The 18,828-nt window shown below is 45.3% G+C and overlaps 1 protein-coding gene across 5 annotated transcripts in view; it reads left to right on the top strand.

Annotated features, from left to right (window-relative positions):
• ABCC1 (ATP binding cassette subfamily C member 1) overlaps positions 1–18,828 on the top strand; it is a 62,898-nt gene that overhangs the window by 43,565 nt on the left and 505 nt on the right. For 2 of the 5 annotated variants that reach the window (XM_040592092.1, XM_040592088.1), the window contains exons 20-31: positions 5–89; positions 1,335–1,473; positions 2,398–2,605; positions 3,483–3,793; positions 4,626–4,825; positions 5,506–5,632; positions 6,017–6,118; positions 7,177–7,323; positions 8,548–8,706; positions 10,155–10,321; positions 10,976–11,170; positions 11,797–12,444. In XM_040592092.1, the coding sequence (XP_040448026.1) occupies positions 5–89; positions 1,335–1,473; positions 2,398–2,605; positions 3,483–3,793; positions 4,626–4,825; positions 5,506–5,632; positions 6,017–6,118; positions 7,177–7,323; positions 8,548–8,706; positions 10,155–10,321; positions 10,976–11,170; positions 11,797–11,950 (1,994 nt within the window). In that variant the 3' untranslated portion in view covers positions 11,951–12,444. The other 3 variants (XM_040592090.1, XM_040592091.1, XM_040592089.1) reach the window with 3 other exon arrangements.

Here is an 18,828-nt window from a genome sequence, read left to right on the forward strand (position 1 = left end):
TCAGACACAAATAGTCCATCTGGAAAGGAAGGGAAGCCTACCGAAAATGGAGTCCTTGTGAATGAAGCCCCTGGAAAACTGATGCAAAGGTGTGCGGTCTCTTCTTCTCCCCGGCTCTGTAACTTGGTTGTGAACAAATAATAATTTGGTGTTTATGGTGTTAGAGGAAAATGTGTCATGCTGGATTCAGCAGCCTGAGAGGGGCAAGGCTGCTGCTGCTCCATGGCTCCGGCTCCAACAGTAGGGAGGCTGAAGATGTACTCCCAGCAAACGTGCTGGAGTATAAATACACACCACATATATACGTGGCCAGTCAAAAAGATCACAGGCACTTAGAGCGCCCGCACAAACACAGCACCAAATGGCCTCATCCTGTTCCTATCTCTGGCTGGAAAGGATGGAGGTTCACTAGTGAGAATATATTATATTTGCATGTACAAAGTGGACATCTCCAGTAGCTGGGCTTAGACACTTGGTCTGCCTATTAGCTGCCCCTGGATCCCAGTCTTCCCAGTTGCTAGCACCTGGGCATATGAACTTCTGAGGCTGCAGCCCCACTCTGGCTACTGGTACAGACTGTTGGCGCATTCGTGTCTGCTCACACAGAACTCTCATGCTGTTCTTTCCATGTGAAGAAATTACTGTGTTGTAGCAAGATACTGTGAGTTTGGCTTGTATAAAAGGGAGAGTATTGTATTGGCTAGTCCAGCTTTCATATGCTTTCCCAAAGCTTCTGCTTCTGTCTGCTGTTGGATGGGATGAAGCGCCAAGAGCACCTTTACTATGACCTAATGCAGCTGCAGTTGTGCTTCAGAAAGGCCAAAGGCAATCACTGATTATACCTTCCCCAAATCATCTCATAATCTATGCCTTATTCTTATGGCGCTGTAGAGAATACTGTACTTCTGGAAGCTAATGGGTGCCTAGGAGTAAAATTGCCCGTTTTGATGCCAGTGCAGGTACCTTTTTTGCACTTCAGTAGCTGCAGTGTATATGATGATAGAGTTTGTAAAGGCTGATATTGGTGATGGCCAAATGTTTTTCTTTTTGGTGTTTGATTACCCAACCAAGACTTCTTTGGTGGGCTAGCCTGTTACTTTTATCTGATGGGTACTTGGGAACTGAAAGTCATCAGGGAGGATTAGGAGTGCACTGTGAGGGGAGAAGGGAAACACTAGTAACTACTGTTACAAGCCTGATGATGACTGGTTAGGAGATGGATTATCACCATAGTAATGTAAGTCACTAACTTGAAGCTGTGAACTGTTGAAGTCTTTGAAGTAAACACCTGGCCTGTATCATGCTGAGACTGAAAGACAGATGTCTTCAAACAGGCAACTCAGTAACTCTTCAACATACAGCAGAGATGCTGGGAAGTCACAGCACCGGAGCAGCACAGCAGAGCTGCAGAAGCCACTTGCTGAAAAGAATTCCTGGAAACTGACAGAGGCCGACACAGCAAAGACTGGAAGGGTAAGGTCTCCCGTTCCTGCTTCCTGTGCCCGCTTTCAGTTTCAGAAAAGTCCAGTGTTCCCAAGAAAATAGCTTTTGAAGGCTGTGCAGCTGGCGTGAGAAAGGGCTGAGTATATTCTTGGGCTTGCTGCTTGTTGTGTAGTGTTTCATGGAAGTGTTGCTGTGCCCTCTGCTCCCACTGCTGAGCCCCAGGTTTGCCTGCGGAAAGACTGCTGACATCAAAACTTTTGTTTAAGATGATGGGCCTGACCACATCAAAGTATAAAAGAAGAAACTAAAACATTGCAGCTTTTTCTTGGAGGGGAGATTATGATAAATTAGGTGACCTAGTGAAATCTGCCCTTCAGTGTAAAGAGCTGGAATTGACTCAGATGAATTTAAGCCAAGTTTCCACTGCAGACACAAGTATCTAATCCCAGGATACCCAGGGCTTTCTGAGAAACCTGAGAGTGAGGTTCCTGGGAAAATGGCAGTTACACCTCCTAGCAGTGTTGCTTGAATCCTCTGGTTAAAGATAGATCATAGGATACAAGCCATGTGGGTTTAATTAAGGGCTGTTTAATCTTGTGGTAAAAAGAGGACGCCAAAACCTGGAACTCCTCGGTGAAGTTTTTGGCTTTGCCACTGGTGCTTTGTGTTACTTTAGGCAGCTCTCTCCCTGCTGTTCCCCTCCCTTGGAAGACAACAGAAAGATGATGTGTGCCTGCCCTGGAGGGATGTTGGGTTTGGCACATCTCCATAGAACACTTTGCAGCTTGTGTTCCCAAGCAGTGGCTCTCTAGAGCGCAGCTGTTGTGGTTTTTTATGGCCTGATGCAAGGATAGTGACTTTAAATAGGCATTGGAGAAGGGGGAATTGCTGGTTTTGAAACTTGATCTGCAAAATGAATATTCCTTTTTGTTTCCCCCCCCTTTCTGTCTTCAGGTAAAGGCAACAGTGTACTGGGACTACATGAAAGCAATTGGACTCTTTATCTCTTTCTTGAGCATTTTCCTCTTTATGTGTAATCATATAGCTTCCCTGGCTTCCAACTACTGGCTAAGTTTATGGACAGATGATCCTGTTATCAATGGGACACAGCAATACACAAATGTCAGACTGGGAGTGTATGGAGCACTGGGAATTTCTCAAGGTTTGCTTGGTCTTACCTATTTTAAGATTAGCTGGTTCAGAATGTTTCTAATGCTCTTGGTGACCTTGTAACCCCAGAACTGCAGCAGCAGTTTGTGAAAGATTTGAATGTGGATTTTGACAGAAAGCTTAAAACTTGAATTAAAGAAGAAAAAAAAAAGGCAAGCAAACCAGCCTATAAAATGACTCAGTTAATGAATATTGTTTGCTTTCATGTGTTGAAAATGAGAACAAACTTTATTTGCGGGGGCTGATGAGCGAGCAGTTGGTGGCAAAACGTCTGACCCAAAAAATTGCTCCTTGGCCTGTCAACAGACTGTGCTAGCCTGGTCTGCGGGGTGGTTTGTCACAGGAGGCTGTGGCTTTGCTGCCACCCTTGCAGCCACAACCCACCTGAGCTGTTTGGGATGGCGTTTCCTCCAACTGCTTGAGGGACCATCCAAGGCGCCGCAGGGAGGCCAGCTCAGCGGCTTTTTGTTACGTGTCCTCTTTGTGGTCAAAGTTTGTTTGCCATGAAACCTAAAACCCTGTGTACCTCGCTTCAGAATTGCCAGAAAAATCCTAAAATCCTGTAATAAACACTAAATGTCACATTAAAATTCCATGGTCTTTACTCAGTGGAAGTGCTGAAATATTACACAAAATTCTGTAATGGAGGAACAACTTATTCCATGAGAGAAACACGATGTTTTCACTAATTTTTTTTCTTTTTTAAAATTTTATTTTTTTAAATACTTGATGTATTTGCTGAGTCTATCTGTAGCGAACGCCAGTTCTCAGAATTATTGTAGTAGAGATGTGGTAGTGCTACATGAGGACAAAATGAAGAAAATCTATGTGAGAAGTGAAATCAGTTAAAAACAAGTCTTCTTTTCTAGGTATTGCTGTGTTTGGCTACTCAATGGTTGTGTCAATAGGGGGAATATTTGCCTCACGACACCTGCACCTTAACCTGCTGCACAGTGTCCTCAGGTCTCCGATGAGTTTCTTTGAACGTACACCCAGTGGAAACCTGGTGAATCGTTTCTCTAAGGAGATAGATACTATTGACTCCACCATTCCACCAATCATCAAGATGTTCATGGGCTCAACATTTAACGTGATTGGGGCTTGTATCATCATTCTGCTGGCCACACCTATAGCTGCTGTCATTATTCCACCTCTGGGACTTGTCTACTTGTTTGTGCAGGTAAGGGGTGTTACCTGGGGGCACTGGGACCGGCAGTCACCCATCCTCTGTTATTTAACATAGTTCTTACTCTGCACTAGGATGGATTTTAATGTGTTTGACACGACTTATGCTTGACTGACTATGCTTTGCATGGTTTATTGGGTAGCTGATGTTAGCACAGCATTTCCTTCAGTTGTCAGGTGTAGAATGACTTCTGTGCAGAAGGTAATCCTGTAATACCTAAGCAGACTTTATAAAACGCCGTCAGATTTTGAGGTGAATTTTGTATAGCTTGTTGCTCAGAGCCCAAATGTGGAAAACATATGGGCTTTTCTTTAAAACTGCCTTCCAAACAAGAGTAGCCTTTAGAGGGTTACGTGTGCATTGCTCATGTGCCTGTTTTGTCAGAATATTGTTTCTAGAGCAAGAGAAATGATAGCAGCCTTGCACTCCTGTCTTGTGTAGGCCGGGTATGCTTGCCTCACTCTTGTTTTACTCTTAGAAATCTAGTACAGCCAGTACAGATCAAAAAGAAGCTGGGTTTTGACCTTGACTCTTGAATTAGTGAACTTGAAAGGTGGTGATGCGTGTGTTTTATACTGTTGAACTAAGCGTGCAGAGAAGAGAAAAGAGAAAATGGCTGTCACATGAGAGTGATTGGTGGCGGCTATTTAAAGACAGCAGAGTGTATGTAATGGTCTTTCTAGGGGTTGTAGAAGGTGTGTATTCCTGCATGTAAGTTGGATCCCTATAATGAACATCTCAAATGGCAGGGAACTGTCTTATGATTCCCTTTGTCTTTTCATACGCAGTCTGGATGTAACCATAATTCTCATACTCTGATTTGCAGAGATTTTACGTGGCCACTTCTCGCCAGCTCAAACGCCTTGAGTCTGTCAGTCGTTCTCCTGTGTATTCTCACTTCAATGAGACCCTCCTGGGAGTCAGTGTCATTCGAGCCTTTGAGGAGCAGAAGCGTTTCATAAAGCAGAACGACATGAAAGTGGATGAAAATCAGAAAGCTTATTATCCAAGCATTGTTGCAAACAGGTAACAGTGGGGCTGAAATATTGAAAGGCAGTTATAGGAAGGACATGGTTCTGCTGCCTGTGATCCTTATCAGTCGCAGCTCTTGGCATACTTGTCTAGGGTAGGGAAGCCTGTGTGGATATGTCTGTTTCACAGGTGTTTTGCTTAAACTTCTGTAATGGAATTAAGATTACTTCTGAATTTCTTTTCCTTCTGAGAGTTTCTGCCTTACCTCTGGGCAGTATGTTTTTTAAAAGTTTTGATTCATCTATTCCAATGTTAACCACAACTGCTTTCTGAACTAAGACCAGAATTTATGTACCTGAAAGGTTTATTAATTTTGGATGCCGCTAGGTTTGCATGTTGCTGGAGCAGAACCTCAAATATCTTGCAGTTCCAGTGTCACTGGCAGTATGCAGATGCCATATTACTAATCTTTTAAAAAACAAGATGTGTGACCAAACATTGGTTGTCCACATTCCTAATTCTCCATAGGTGAATAACTGGAAAGATCATAGAATAGTTTGGGTTGGCGGGGACCCATCTAGTTCTAAAATCCCCTGCCACAGGCAGGGACACCTCCCCCCAGCCCAGGCTGCTCCCAGCCCCATCCAGCCTGGCCTTGGACACTGCCAGAGGTGGGGCACCCACAGCTGCTCTGGGCAGCCTGTTCCAGCGCATTACTTTTTTCTGTCTTTTAGGTGGCTGGCTGTCCGTCTGGAGTACGTGGGGAACTGTATTGTCCTCTTTGCAGCATTGTTCGCAGTGATTGCACGCAACAAACTCAGTGCAGGGCTGGTTGGCCTCTCGGTGTCCTATTCACTGCAGGTAATTTTACCTTTTTCTCTTAAAAAAACCCATCAACACCCCAAAACCCTTCTGATTTGTAAGACTGCGTCAGAAAGTCAGAACCTTGCTTATGGCTTTGGAGGGAAAACTAAGGAACATAGGAAGGACTAAGGAACATTTGCAAAGATGCTGGGGTAGTTCTTCCTGTGACCCACCTGTGTGTAGGGATGTGGCTAAGATGACTCATTCCCTGCATATTAAAAGGCATCTGGACTTTTCTCCAGTCCAGCACTGATTAGCCAAGATCTTGTCTGTGTTTATGCATTCCATGAACCTGCAGTGGTTTGGTGGTTTTGTATTTTTTACTTATTGCAGGTAACAAATTTAGTATAAACTGCTTTTAGATTTCTTTTCTTCTTGCAGATCACAGCGTACTTGAACTGGCTAGTTCGCATGTCATCTGAGCTGGAAACCAACATTGTTGCTGTGGAAAGAGTCAAAGAATATGCTGAAATGGAGAAGGAGGTACATTTGAGTTGTCTACCACAGCTGTAGAAGTCAGTGCCCTGTTCTGAGGTCTCGCCCATTACCTGGCTGAATGGGTTGGAGAGTGCCGCTGGGCATGTCCTAGGAGCTGAGGGTGGGACGGAGCAGAGTGCTGGCCGTGCCCTCCCTCTAGGCACAGGCTGTACCTTGGTGTGTTCCTCTGGGTGCTTTTGAGGGACATCCACCGACACGGTGTTACTGAGGGAGTGTGCTGTTCCACCCTCAGCTGAGCAGTGGAGCTGTACAAGTATTTTTGTTTCCTGAATGCTTAAACATTCTCTTTCTTACTTTATTGTCTTTCTTTTTTTACTCTTAGTGTGGGAAATAAAGAGGTTTTACATTTTTGTTTTGATTCAAATTGCCTAACAACTCATTTCATTTGTCATTGTACCCCTTTTCGCTACAGAACGGGAGTTTTCTATGGCTTCTCTTTGCCATGCCTGTCACTTGAACCTGACCTGAATCACTATTTTGGCAGTCAAACATTATGAGAACCCTTCCTAAATTTTTTTTCTCGGGTTCTGGTAGCAGACTGGTGTGTGTTTATGTAGATAAAAGCCTTTTTTTTTTTTTTTTTTTTGGCACTGGCAGTGCATGCAGTGGGGTTTGTTCTTCCATCTCCCACCTCTGTGGGAGGCTGAGGCAGCAGCTGTTTACTTTACCAGCTTGTTAATCTTTTAGTGCTTATGCCTCAGTTAAACTGCTTCTAGTTGCATGTCTGGCTTCCCCAGCGGCTTCTTTACTGTGGTGTGGGTGTACAGGCAGGTTATCTGAACATGTTCTCCCAGTATGATTCTGCCATTTGTAAGGTGAAAGCTTATCCAGCAAGTGGGACTTGTGATAGAAGAGCCCTTGGCTACATACACCACTTCATCTGCCTTGGGTAGGCACTTTCCCTCTTCGCCCATCATCGTTACAGTTCCTTTTGCAAACTGCACACTAACAAGGATTGTTCTTAACTGCTTTCCGTGAGGCCTCTGAGCCCATGTCTGGTTGAAGAAGCAACTGATTAGATGTGTTCTGTGTGGTTCTTTCAGGCTGAATGGAGTATTGAACAAACTGCTCCATCGAGTACCTGGCCCGAGGAAGGGAAGATTGAGTTTCGAGGCTATGGTTTACGTTACCGGGAAGACTTGGATTTGGTTCTGAAAAACATAAACGTTACCATAAATGGGGGCGAGAAGGTAATGAAACTACATTTGTAGTAGGGTGTTACAGTTCATAAGACCGCATGTGTAAGCCAGAGAGGTTGAACCCTGTTCTGTAATGTGTCTGGGGTCCTTAAGAACTCAAAGAGCTTCTGTAGAACCGGTCTTACTGTAACTGGCAGGCGTAGTGGGCTCTTAGGCTTTTCAAGGTGTGTGCTGCATCATGGGATAAAGATACACTGTTACGTGGGCTTGTGAAGTGTCTTTTGGTCTGATTTCATAAGGAAGTGAGGTTTATGTTGTCTTTTCTCCCCTTCCCAGGAAATTTTGCTGATTTGCTGTGAGAAAAGAGGTGCACAGGTTGCAGAGACCTTAAGTTAATCACAGTCTCAAGAAAATGAGTCTCAAGAAAATGAGCTATTAAGTAGAGGGGCAAAGTCCTGATCTAGTGAGGTAGAAGTTGCAAGGTGAGACCGCAGGGAAAAAACAGGACTTCAGAGTAGATTCTCTGGATCTGGCCAAACTGACAGTGATAGGTGTGTGTTTCTCCTACTGCTTCCTTGCACGTGAGCTCACATGCATCCTGCCCCAGTCCTATGTGGATTCTCTGATGTCCAGTAATAGTGTGATCTTTCACAGCGGCATAAAAGGTAGCTGCAAGGCAGGCCTACTGGCTTCCTGATTTGTGGTATCCAACTAGGCATTTGCTTTTTTCCTGAATGTGTGCATTCTACTGACAAATATGGGCAGAATACTACTTCAAGAGGGGTTAGAAAGGGCAGGTGGCAAGAGAGATATCAACAAACCACAGAGGCAATTTTTTATGTTTATTTTTTTAAAGGCAAAGAATTGGTGAAGACCTCAGTCTAACTGGGAAGCAAAACATTTGTGTGAAATAGTGCTTATCAAGATAAATGTTAAGTTAGCAATTGTTACTGTGAAGTATGAACTAGGGATACCTTGGTCTGCTCTACCCAATTCCATCTGCCTTTCTAGAAAAACTGAAAATTTCTATGACTGGATTGCAAATTTTGAGACTGCTTTTTGTGGCGTGTGTGTGTGGGGTTTTTGGTTGGGTTTTTTTTTTCATATCCAGTGATTTTTTTCTTCCCCTTTGATTAGCCTCAGTTTGTTGTGCTGTTTTGGGGTGTTGATAGCCCAGCAAATATGACAACCTTCTGGTAGTGTGTCAGTTTCAGGTAGATACTTGGAAATGCTTTAATTTTTCCCTGAAGTGGTTCCTGTATTTCTTCCCAACAGATTGGAATAGTTGGAAGAACGGGAGCTGGAAAATCCTCGCTAACTTTAGGTTTGTTTCGGATTAATGAAGCAGCTGAAGGAGAAATTATTATTGATGGAATTAATATTGCAAAAATAGGGCTCCATGACTTGCGGTTCAAGATCACCATCATCCCTCAGGTACATGCAAAATCCTGCCATTACTGGAACTTGTTTTGTAACAGTGCTGTTTCTGTGATGTGCTGGGGGGGAATTGAGTCATTTTAGCATGGTTTTTCATGGACTTGAAACCAAGCTTTTTTCCTAGACTGGCTTTGATTTTCTTGTGCTGTGTAACAGGCAGGAGCTTGGCTATGGCCGAGTTGTGATTTGGAAGCAAAACCTTGGCCTCTGGACTCATGGGCTTTGTCAGCACCCCACGCTGATCGCTTCAGTGCTTATAGACAGCTAAGGCTGAGTGGGGAGGTGTTACCCCAGCTGAACACCTGATTGGGGTCCAGGGTCCCTTAATTAACTGGGACCATTGCTCTTTTGGCCAGTAGAGGGGAAGTGAAGTCTGAGTATTTCCATTGGTGGAGAGCCCTCAGGGGAGTTTCTCTAGAAATGAATTTCCACTTTCACTTTAGATTGTTCCATTCTTTTTAGAAACAGAACAAAGGTACTGTGTAGCTAGTTGTGAGGGACAGGGATTTTGCGTTGCTCCTTCAGGCTCAGTATGCACTCTTTGGGCCTGTGCACAAAGCAGTCTGGCTTCAGCACGATCTCGTGATGCGGTACTGTTCAGTCACAGAAGCCTGTACATAACCATCCCAGTCGACCCCAGCAACTATGGGTTTGATAGTCCAAATGGGTTGGAAATACGGCTTTACAAGCACTGGATGCACAGTCTCAAATCATCTTGTTATCATTGCATAGCCTTTATTGCCTGCCCGTTCTGATTCAAAGTAAGACCATAAAATGCAGTTATATAAATCACTGTTGCAGCATGCTGGCAAAAACAAGTGAGCACACTGTAAAAGGTTTTCTGCACCACTTCTTTTGGAAATCCTGGGGGGACTTTGTTTTCTCCATTTGATCACTTTGCATTGGTCTGACACTACTAGGTTGAAAGTATTTCTAAAGTAGTGTTTCTCCATGTCCAAGAAAAAAATCAATTAATTCAAATAATACAGCAGCTGAAGACTCTTGAAATATTTACAGATGGTATAATTCTCTGAGAAGTGGAAAGTTGACCTAATAGTCCCTGCTGACAGAAGTTTGGGCAGGGAGTGCCTGTTCTTTAACTTAGTAGCCCAGTAAAAAGAAAGTTGGCTGCTGAGTTTTTTTGGGGGGTTGGGTTTTATTTGTTTGTTTGGTTTGTTTTTTTCTGGATTCATGAGTCACTGACTTACGGAAAGGTCTGGAGTGCCAGTCTGCAGAGGTCAGGCCCCCGAGAGGCATAAGGAGTAAGGGTGAGGGAGAATAACTTGCTCTTACTGGAAAAAATGAGGTCTTGCTCCCAAATTCGGTAGATTAACTTGCTTGCAGTTGGACCTGGACGTGTTGTTTTACTTTTGCTATCTAAGAAATATTTTTGGACCACTTGCCATGTTCTGTGTACATTGTCAATTACATCTTTCTGTGACTAGGATCCAATATTGTTTTCTGGCTCTCTGCGTATGAATCTTGATCCTTTTGATCAACACTCTGATGAAGATGTTTGGAGGTCTTTGGAATTGGCTCACCTGAAAACCTTTGTATCATCCCTTCCTGATAAACTTAATCACGAGTGTGCTGAAGGTGGCGAGAACCTCAGGTACGTCAAAGAACCGTGTTTGTGAAAATTGCCTTAAGAACTAAATGAGAACTGAGAGGGGTGTGTGCACCCTCCCATCTGCAACTAGACTTTCTGTTCCCAGAAACCTCACTCCCAAGCTCACTTGGGACAGTATGTAGCTAGATCCTAGCAATAGCAATGCTCCCTGACCCTGCCTGGTGTGAGAATTTGCAGAGGGAGTTGGGGAATTCTTAATGCATCACCAGGCAATCAACCAACTAGGTTTTATTCAACATGTTTTAAACTCTCAGGTTAGGGAATTTGAAGTAATTTAAGCAATACTCAGAATGCTGTGATGTTTGACAGCTTAGTCTTGGAAAGGATTTCAGCAGAAGCAGCCTGCAACTTGTAGTGGATGCTCTGAACTTACTATAGCTGTTGCCCAGCAGATGCAGTTTTTCTAAGGAAGCTGTTAGCTTGCTTTTTGTGCTGTAGCAGGGATACGTTTGGTCTGCAGAAACCATTTAAAATCCAGTCCTCAACACTGCATTGATTGGGTGCATCAGCCTGATGCAGTTATGCTGAAACCATTTGTAATGTATTCTCTTGCAAGGAATTGCTAGGCTTCAAAATTAATACTGCAAACTTGTTCTGACTTTTTCCCCCCCCCCTCTCCCATCCCACCCGCTGTAGTGTGGGACAGCGCCAGCTGGTGTGCCTGGCACGAGCTCTGCTCAGGAAGTCCAAAATCCTGGTTCTAGATGAAGCCACAGCTGCTGTTGATCTTGAAACCGATAAGCTTATACAGTCAACAATAAAGTCTCAATTTGAAGAATGTACTGTATTAACTATAGCACATCGTCTGAACACAATCATGGACTACACAAGGTAAAGTAATACTGCTTTTGTTTGAAGAACGTGGCATGCGTGACCTGCATTGTGCTCTACTTAAATAAGCATTTTTGTGTTAAATTTGTTTACTGGCACATTTTAGCTACCTCTCTGTGGTGGAGCTGCTGGAATTCCTGTTTTTATGGGTGTAGGTTGTGTGTTCTGGCTTGCACTGATTGTGCTTGGCCTGGGGAGCTCCTCTGACCCCTCTGTCGCACTGCTGTTGTGCTGTTCCTGCCCCGGCCAACCTGGAAGGGGAGAGAGGCAAGGACAGGAGTCTGTTCGTGGGTCTTGTCCTAGTTTAGGCAGAGCTGGAAGGGACGTCAAAGCTTCAGGGAGCTCATACTCTAAACTAGGCACAGACAGCATAAGGAATCAAAAAGGCAGGTCCTGCACTTCCCTGAAGTTTGACATTTTTCTTTACATCACTTTTGCTTATAGTTCATATAACCTCCCTCATCCTCAGCTGCCTTGCTAAGGTGTGGTTGAGGGCAGAGTTGTTGTCTTATAATTTCAGTTTTAAGCTCTCTTGTCCTTTTTATCACGGAACGGCAGAGAGCAGAGTGAGCAGTGATAAAATTTTTGGGGTGTACTTTTGTGACCTTTTTTTGTGCTGTCAATAGCAAAAGGCAAGAGACAGGAGCATTGCCTGTGCCAGGCCCAGCACCAGTGGTACCGTCACCAGATGAGCGCCCAGTGCAGTCAAGGCAGCGGGTACCACCATGCAGCAGCACCGGTGAAAGGCTTAGTGAGCATCTCAGCAATGTCTGCTGTTAGTGGAGGTAGCTGAAGGCGGTGTTTTAACTGTGAGCGGACTTTAGTGACTGTGGTAACTTGCTTTGTAAAATTCCTAATTCCAGTTCACGTTTGTTTTGGATAAACTGCCTGTGCTTTATTTTGTCAGCAGAAGTTGATGTGGTACAGTATTATAGATAGAAAGGTTATCCTAGATCCTGAAAGGTCTTAGGGGCCCTGACTCACCTTGACAAGAAGTGCTGTCACCTAGTTTCTGAGTGGCTCAGAGCGCAATCCAAAGTCTCATGGTTGCCTGCAAATGACTGGATGAACATGTGCTGCATAAAACATAGACTAGACAGAGTCTCTGCAGTGAGGATGGGCAAAGTTGAGAGCCTCTGTCCATTCATACGGTCTGGACTGTGTTCGCTTGCATGTAACGGCCGTGCTACAGTCAGTTTGTGCCTGTACGTATACATCTGTGTTCGTTGGCTTTCTGCATTATCTTGTGACTTTTTGTTTCTTTTTCTCTCCCCTGTTTTACAGAGTTTTAGTCCTGGACAGAGGAGAAGTGCTGGAGTGTGGTAGTCCAGACCACCTACTTCAGGAAAAAGGCATTTTCTATAGCATGGCCAAAGATTCAGGCTTGGTGTAGCATTTGAACTTGGTTAGTTCCTGTGGGGGAGAGGGAGGTGATGTGTTCAGAGAACTGTAACTTCCCCTGAGCCGGTATGAACCGTACAGTTCAGTTTCAGACCTAGTGAAGTTAACCAGAGCACGGTGATGGAAGTAACGTAAAAATGCAATTTTTTTCTTTTTTTTTAACTCTCCTTAGTATTGATTTTAGCCAGCTTTAGGAGAAGCACATACACTGTGCAAAACACTTTGGAGACTTTTAATTTTTGCCTGAAATCTGTCATTACATGCTCAAATGTAAGGCAGAGTGACTGATCGGAGAAGTTCAGAAAAGCTTTTTCTTTTCATCTGCTCTTATGTTCTGAAGTTCCCCCCCCTTTTTTTTTTTTTTTTAAGAAACATTTTTGCAAATGCTAGTTATTTGCTTGTTTGCTGATTCCTCATTTGATGAGCCATCTATTGTGGGGTGCACTTGGAATATTTTGTGGCATATAGTACTATAGTCCAAAGATTTTTCTTCTTGTGAAACGTGTGCCAGACTTTCTCATTATGGCATTTACTGTACATGGTTAATGCTTCTATGCATTGTCCTAAAGGTTTCATGTGTTTACAGTGTATAGCAGCAAGTTCACTATAATGCGTCAGTAGTGCTGATGTGAAAAATGAAAAAGCACAGTCAACTTCCAAGCAGTATTTTAGCATGTCTGGAGTGACAATCACCTCAAAATCAAATTTGTGCAGCAGTTGGTGTGTTGCAGTGCGCAGTACCTGTTCTTACACCCAGTTCACTCAGGAATTCAGACTTGGGTGGCGAATCCTGGTTATGCCTGTGGGGACTAGGTTAGTGAGGATTTGCCTGAGCGGAGGCTGCAGGCTTGGTATGACATTGATTGTAATACCCTTGGCTTTGGCAGTTCTGTGCTTTAATAGAAGCTCTGCCACATCAAGGACCATTAGCCTTATACCGAAGAAACATGCCCTTCATGCTGCTGCTGTTGACTCTCAAATTTCGCGGGGAAACTGTTCTGTTACAGTAGTTTAAAAAAAAAAAAAAAGAAAGGTGTTACTGTTTTTAAAGTTGTGTGTCAGAAGGGTCTAACAATTCAATTAGAATGGAGTCTGGTTTCAAAATCTGTGTTGAATGTTCAGTTTTCTGTGGGAAGAAAAAAGTTACTTTTCTCATGTCCTGATTAGTCTTATTTTAAAGGAAAATGCTGGAAGAAGGCAAACCAAGTCAGACGGACCCAAATACTTGGCGCTCTGAAAATGTGGACTTCTGTGAATGATATTGCTGACCTTAATACTAGACAGTTGTCTTCTTTAGAGTAAAGCTATTTATTTTTTTGTAAATTATGACTCTCTGAAATGGGATAGACTGAAATTTTCTTTGGTATTTTTTTGTAATGACTATAAAAATATTTGCAAAGAACTTGCAGTAAAAAAAAAAAATTTGAAACATACTGTGATGTGTCATTTCATGCTTTGTATTTGACAAAGGTTTGCTTTGTCAGTTCAGGCCTTGAAAGTAGAAATTATATAATAAAAATGATAGACTAGGGTTGCTAGGCCTGATGTCTGGGGGGTGTTGGGGTGGGTAAGAAACCTTTGGTGCAGATAAGTGTGCTGTGGTTAAGTCTAGATCACCTCTCATCGTTTTGCTTGTAATTCGAGTGCTGTGGTTCCCTGAGCAGACCAGGTAATGACGGATCGGTAGAGGACTGAGCGGTGCTGTGGACCTTTGTCATACCCATGGTGTCCATGGCCTGTGTCTGCCACATTTCCCGGGCAGCTGGGTGTTAACTGCCTCTGTGGAAAGGGAATGAGGAAAGGGTGATTTAGCAGTTTGGGGAGAAGTGCTGGGTTTTGGTTTTTCAAATCACCTGAGGCTTATGCAGCATGGACAGAAGGGTGGAAAGACGAGTAAATAATAAGTAACAGAATATACAGCAGAGAAATGAGCTTGCCAGGTAGGCTGTGTGGCTGGTGTTGTTTTACTCGGCTGCATTAAAATGGAGGCAGATCTAACTGCAGAGGAGACCCAGAGGAGGAACAGTGAATACCACTGTGAGACTGGTCCCGCTTGGGGCAGTCACCTTCCAGGAACACTTGGTGATCCTTCCCCTTCCACCCTCCTGGGAGAGCCCTGGGAAGGAAGAGCTGGCTGGTTAGATGGGTGGTGGTGTGGTGGGTGTTGTCCCCCTTGACCTCAGCAAGGCTTGTAACACTGTCTCCCGTAACACCCTCACAGGTCAGCTCAGGAGGCCTGGGTTAGGTGAGTGGATGGATGGTGAGGTGGGCTGAGCACTGGCTGAATGGCAGAGCTCAGGGGGCTGCGGTCAGCGGCACGGGGTCTGGCTGGAGGCCTGTAGCTCGTGGAGTTCCCCCGGGGTCAGTGCTGGGCCCTGTCCTGTTCAGCTTATTCCTCAGTGGCCTGGATGAAGGACTGAGCGTACCCTCAGCAAGTTGCTGATGTCACCTAACCGGGAGGAGTGGCTGATACACGGAAGGCTGCGCTGCCATTTGGTGAGAGCCGGGCAGGCTGGAGAGCTGGGTGGAGAGGGACCTGGTGAAGTTCAGCAAAGGCCAGCGTAGGGTCCTGCACCTGGGGAGGAACAACCCCATGCCCCAGTGCAGGCTGGGGCTGAGCTGCTGGGGGCAGCTCTGCGGAGAAGGGCCTGGCAGTGCTGGTGGGCAGCACGTTGCCCATGGGCCAGCAGCGTGCCCGTGTGGCCCAGAAGGCCAGTGGTGTCCCGGGGTGCACGAGGAGGAGCGTGGCCAGCAGGACGGGGGAGGGGATCCCCCCCCTCTGCTCTGCCCTGGTGAGGCCGTGTCTGGAGTGCGGTGTCCGGTGCTGGGCCCCCCAGGTCAGGAGAGACAGGGAGCTGCTGGAGAGGGGCCAGCGGGGGCTGCGGAGGTGATGGGGGGCCCGGAGCATCTCCCCTGTGAGGGGAGGCTGAGGGAGCTGGGCCTGTTCAGCCCGGAGAAGACTAAGACAGGATCTTATCAATGCATATAAATACCTTAAGGGCAGGTGCCAAGAGGATGGGGCCGGGCTCTTTTCGGTGGTGCCCAGCGGCAGGACAAGGGCAACGGGCACAAGGTGCGGCACTGGAAGCTCCACCTGAACACGAGGCAGAACTCCTTTCCCTGGAGGGTGCCGGAGCACGGACACAGGCTGCCCGCAGAGGCTGCGCTGTCTCCTCCTCTGGAGACGTTCAGAACCCGCCTGGATGTGGCTCTGCGTGACCTGCCCCAGGCGACCCTGCTTTAGACCTGTGAGCCTGTGATTTACACTGCATTTGCAATCTTAACTGGGTACACTGGATGGTGTCACTAGATGTTCTCTGTCCTATTCATGAGCTGTTTGTGACCATCTGGGGAACTGTGTGTCCAAAATGCTGTGCTTTGCAGGGTAGCCTTCTAAATAGTGCAGCAAGGGGTCAGAGCACTGCTCCTGGTGTGTGCTTCAGTCTTGTTCTTTTTCACGGGTGTGGTTGTTAATATGCATCACTGTGTTCTCTCAGTTTTATGTATTTATACACTTGCTAGCACAAACTGTTCTGCCCCGGCTCTGGAATAGATATTCTTTTCTGTTTGCCCTAAATACCTGTCAGTGCTTTATGTTGTTGCTGCATTGATTCATGATCCTGATTCCAAATGTCTGTCCTCGTAAAAATGATGAATATCTTGTCTGGATGTAACTTGAACAGAATTGTATTATGCATGATGAGGATCAATCTGAACTAATCTTTACTGCACACAGAGCTGGCTGAACAAACGCGGCTTGCTTTCCACAGGACCGATGTGTAAGAGCAGTGTCATATACGTGCTTTGGGGTACCTTGAGGTAAGAGCAGTATAGCTGTGAACTCCTGTTTCAGCTAGGAAAGAGGGCACCGTATACTGATGGCTGCATGCAGTGTTACTGGGACCAGTTGCAGAAAATTATAGAGCTGGCTGCAAGGTAAGGTATTAGAATCTGGCATTAAAACCAGTAGATTTTCCTTATTTGATCTGTTTTCATTTTTGTGCGTGTTGTTTGGGGCTAATGCTTCCGTAGTACTTGGGGCACTTTCACTGCTTCTGGGTAAGTGAAATCTGGCCTGACTGTCCCTGAGCTCCAGTACAGGAGTGGTGCCATCCAGCAGGGATCAGTACTACTGCAGCCCAGGGCGGTTATAAACGTGTTAATCTTTATAAAAGAGTCAAAGGAAATCGTTGAATTTACTGTGTTGGATTTCAGTGCCCGTTGCTGTATCCTGGCTGACATCGCTGGCTGCATCATGGCAGGTACCTCACACCTGGAAGAGCTGATTCTGCTGAAAAAAACAGCTCAGGGTTTTCAGGAGACCTGCAAACGAAGAACCCGAGTTCTTCGTGTGTGTGAATGCAGCTAGTTCTGAAAACTGTTCCCAGTCTTGAGACATCTGTGAGGCTACCTTTTAGTGGTTCAGCCGCAGTGTAGGATGGAAACTGTTGTGCTTGGGGTCATTGATGCCTCTTAACATTCTGGCTTTGCTGTGCCTCTTGTGCATCTGGGGAACTAGGAGTGCAACCTACAAGCTACATTTTTGGCACGAACTTGGTGTAAATCAATGCACGACACCTTCATTCTTATTTTCTAGCTTTAGCAATTTCAGTATTACCTTATATTCTTGATCATTGATTCCAAGGGGTTTTTAAGGTCATTTTTCTCTCTTACATATGCAGTGTTTTTACTTTGAGAGAGCTTTAAATAAGGAAGAAAAATGAAAGGGAAGAAAGTAAAATAACTTGGAATTGAAAGCCCTAATCCTTGATGTCCAGCTTGGACTGACAACTGGAACAGGGCAAGTACTAATTAAGCTTCTGGCCTCATTTTGTACAATTGCATGGGGGTCCTGCCCTGGCTTAACGGGCAGAGCGGGCAGCCTGTGCGGCACAGGCAGCTTCGTGAGAATGACGTGCTGCCGGGGTGGGTGCTCTGCTGGGACCGGGCTGGGCTGTCTCCTAGGGGCTGCACAGCAGTGATGCTTGCTGTGTCCCAACCCCCTGCCCTGGGTTCTGCCTCTGTCCGCTGGCCTGGCCTGGCCATCCAGCCGCAGCCTGCCCGGGGGAGTGCAGCGGACCTGCCTGGCCCGGGGTGGTGGGGAGCACGGGATCTCCCGCAGAAAGGCAGTGCCGCCGTTTGGTCTTGCTGTGGTTTAAGTCAATACTTGTTTTTTCTCTAGAGTTCCTACTGGACCTAGAGTGAAAGACTTGGTTTTGCTCCGAAGAGGAAATCAGAGTTGGAAAATCACTGGAATGTCAAGAAATGGTGTTTAGATCAGCCGATGTTTTTGGGACTTGGAGCGGGGTGGTGACCATGGGGCTAAACACAGCTGCGCTGCGTATGTTGCACGTACCCTGCACAATAGTTACTACAAAGTAATGCTGCAAAAGTGGACATGGGGTGAGTCCAGGTGCTTCTCTTGATCAGCTGTAGACATTCAGATTACAGGTGGTGGTGGACAGACTATTATTTCTTAATCTTTAAAATTTCTTCAAAGCAACTTACAAAACAGGCTGTTAGCATAGTTCTGAGCCTGCTGTAGTTACCTCCTGTGCTAACTGCGTAGTTCAGTCAAATAGTCTCATCTAGGAGGAATTACCTTTGCAAAGACCCAGCAGACCCGTACTTTTAAACACCACTTTCTGTTCCTTAAACCAGATTTTCAAGAGAGGATGGTATCTCCAGGCATTAATTCCTTTGTTCATTTAGCTTTAACCAACATGCAGATCCCTTCCTTGCGATGACTGTTACCTTTTTTGTGAGACCTGAGCTACTGATCTGTCACTCACGGTACCACTTGGACGTAAACGGGGACTTTGGCTTATCTGAAACACAGGGTTTTTTGTCATATGTCATTTTGAGAATCCCTTTTCTTTTGCCCTTTCAGCACAGCTGAAGCACGTGAAAGCTGACGGTGTTTTTGCTTGCTCTTGCTTTGTGCAAGCCAACAGCAAAACTGTGCCCTTTCAAAGATTACCAGTGTGAAAGTCTGTTTTGATTATTTTCTCCTTCTGTTGCCTTCTTCATTACCAACTTAGGAACGGAAAGCGAGCATTTAAAAGATGTTTATATCAGCGATTATGGTATGCTAAAAGATGGCTGTTTCAGAATTACCCAGCAACATGGGTACTTCTGTTTCTCTTTGACCTCAGTTAAAAGGAAAAAATACCTAACTTATATCTCACTGGTTCTAAATGCTCCTGGTTTTGAGATGCACTGATAAACCTTTAGAGTGCTCATACCTTGCATCTGTT

This window comes from Falco naumanni, chromosome 4 (assembly GCF_017639655.2).
Source record: "Falco naumanni isolate bFalNau1 chromosome 4, bFalNau1.pat, whole genome shotgun sequence".
NCBI lineage: Eukaryota > Metazoa > Chordata > Aves > Falconiformes > Falconidae > Falco > Falco naumanni.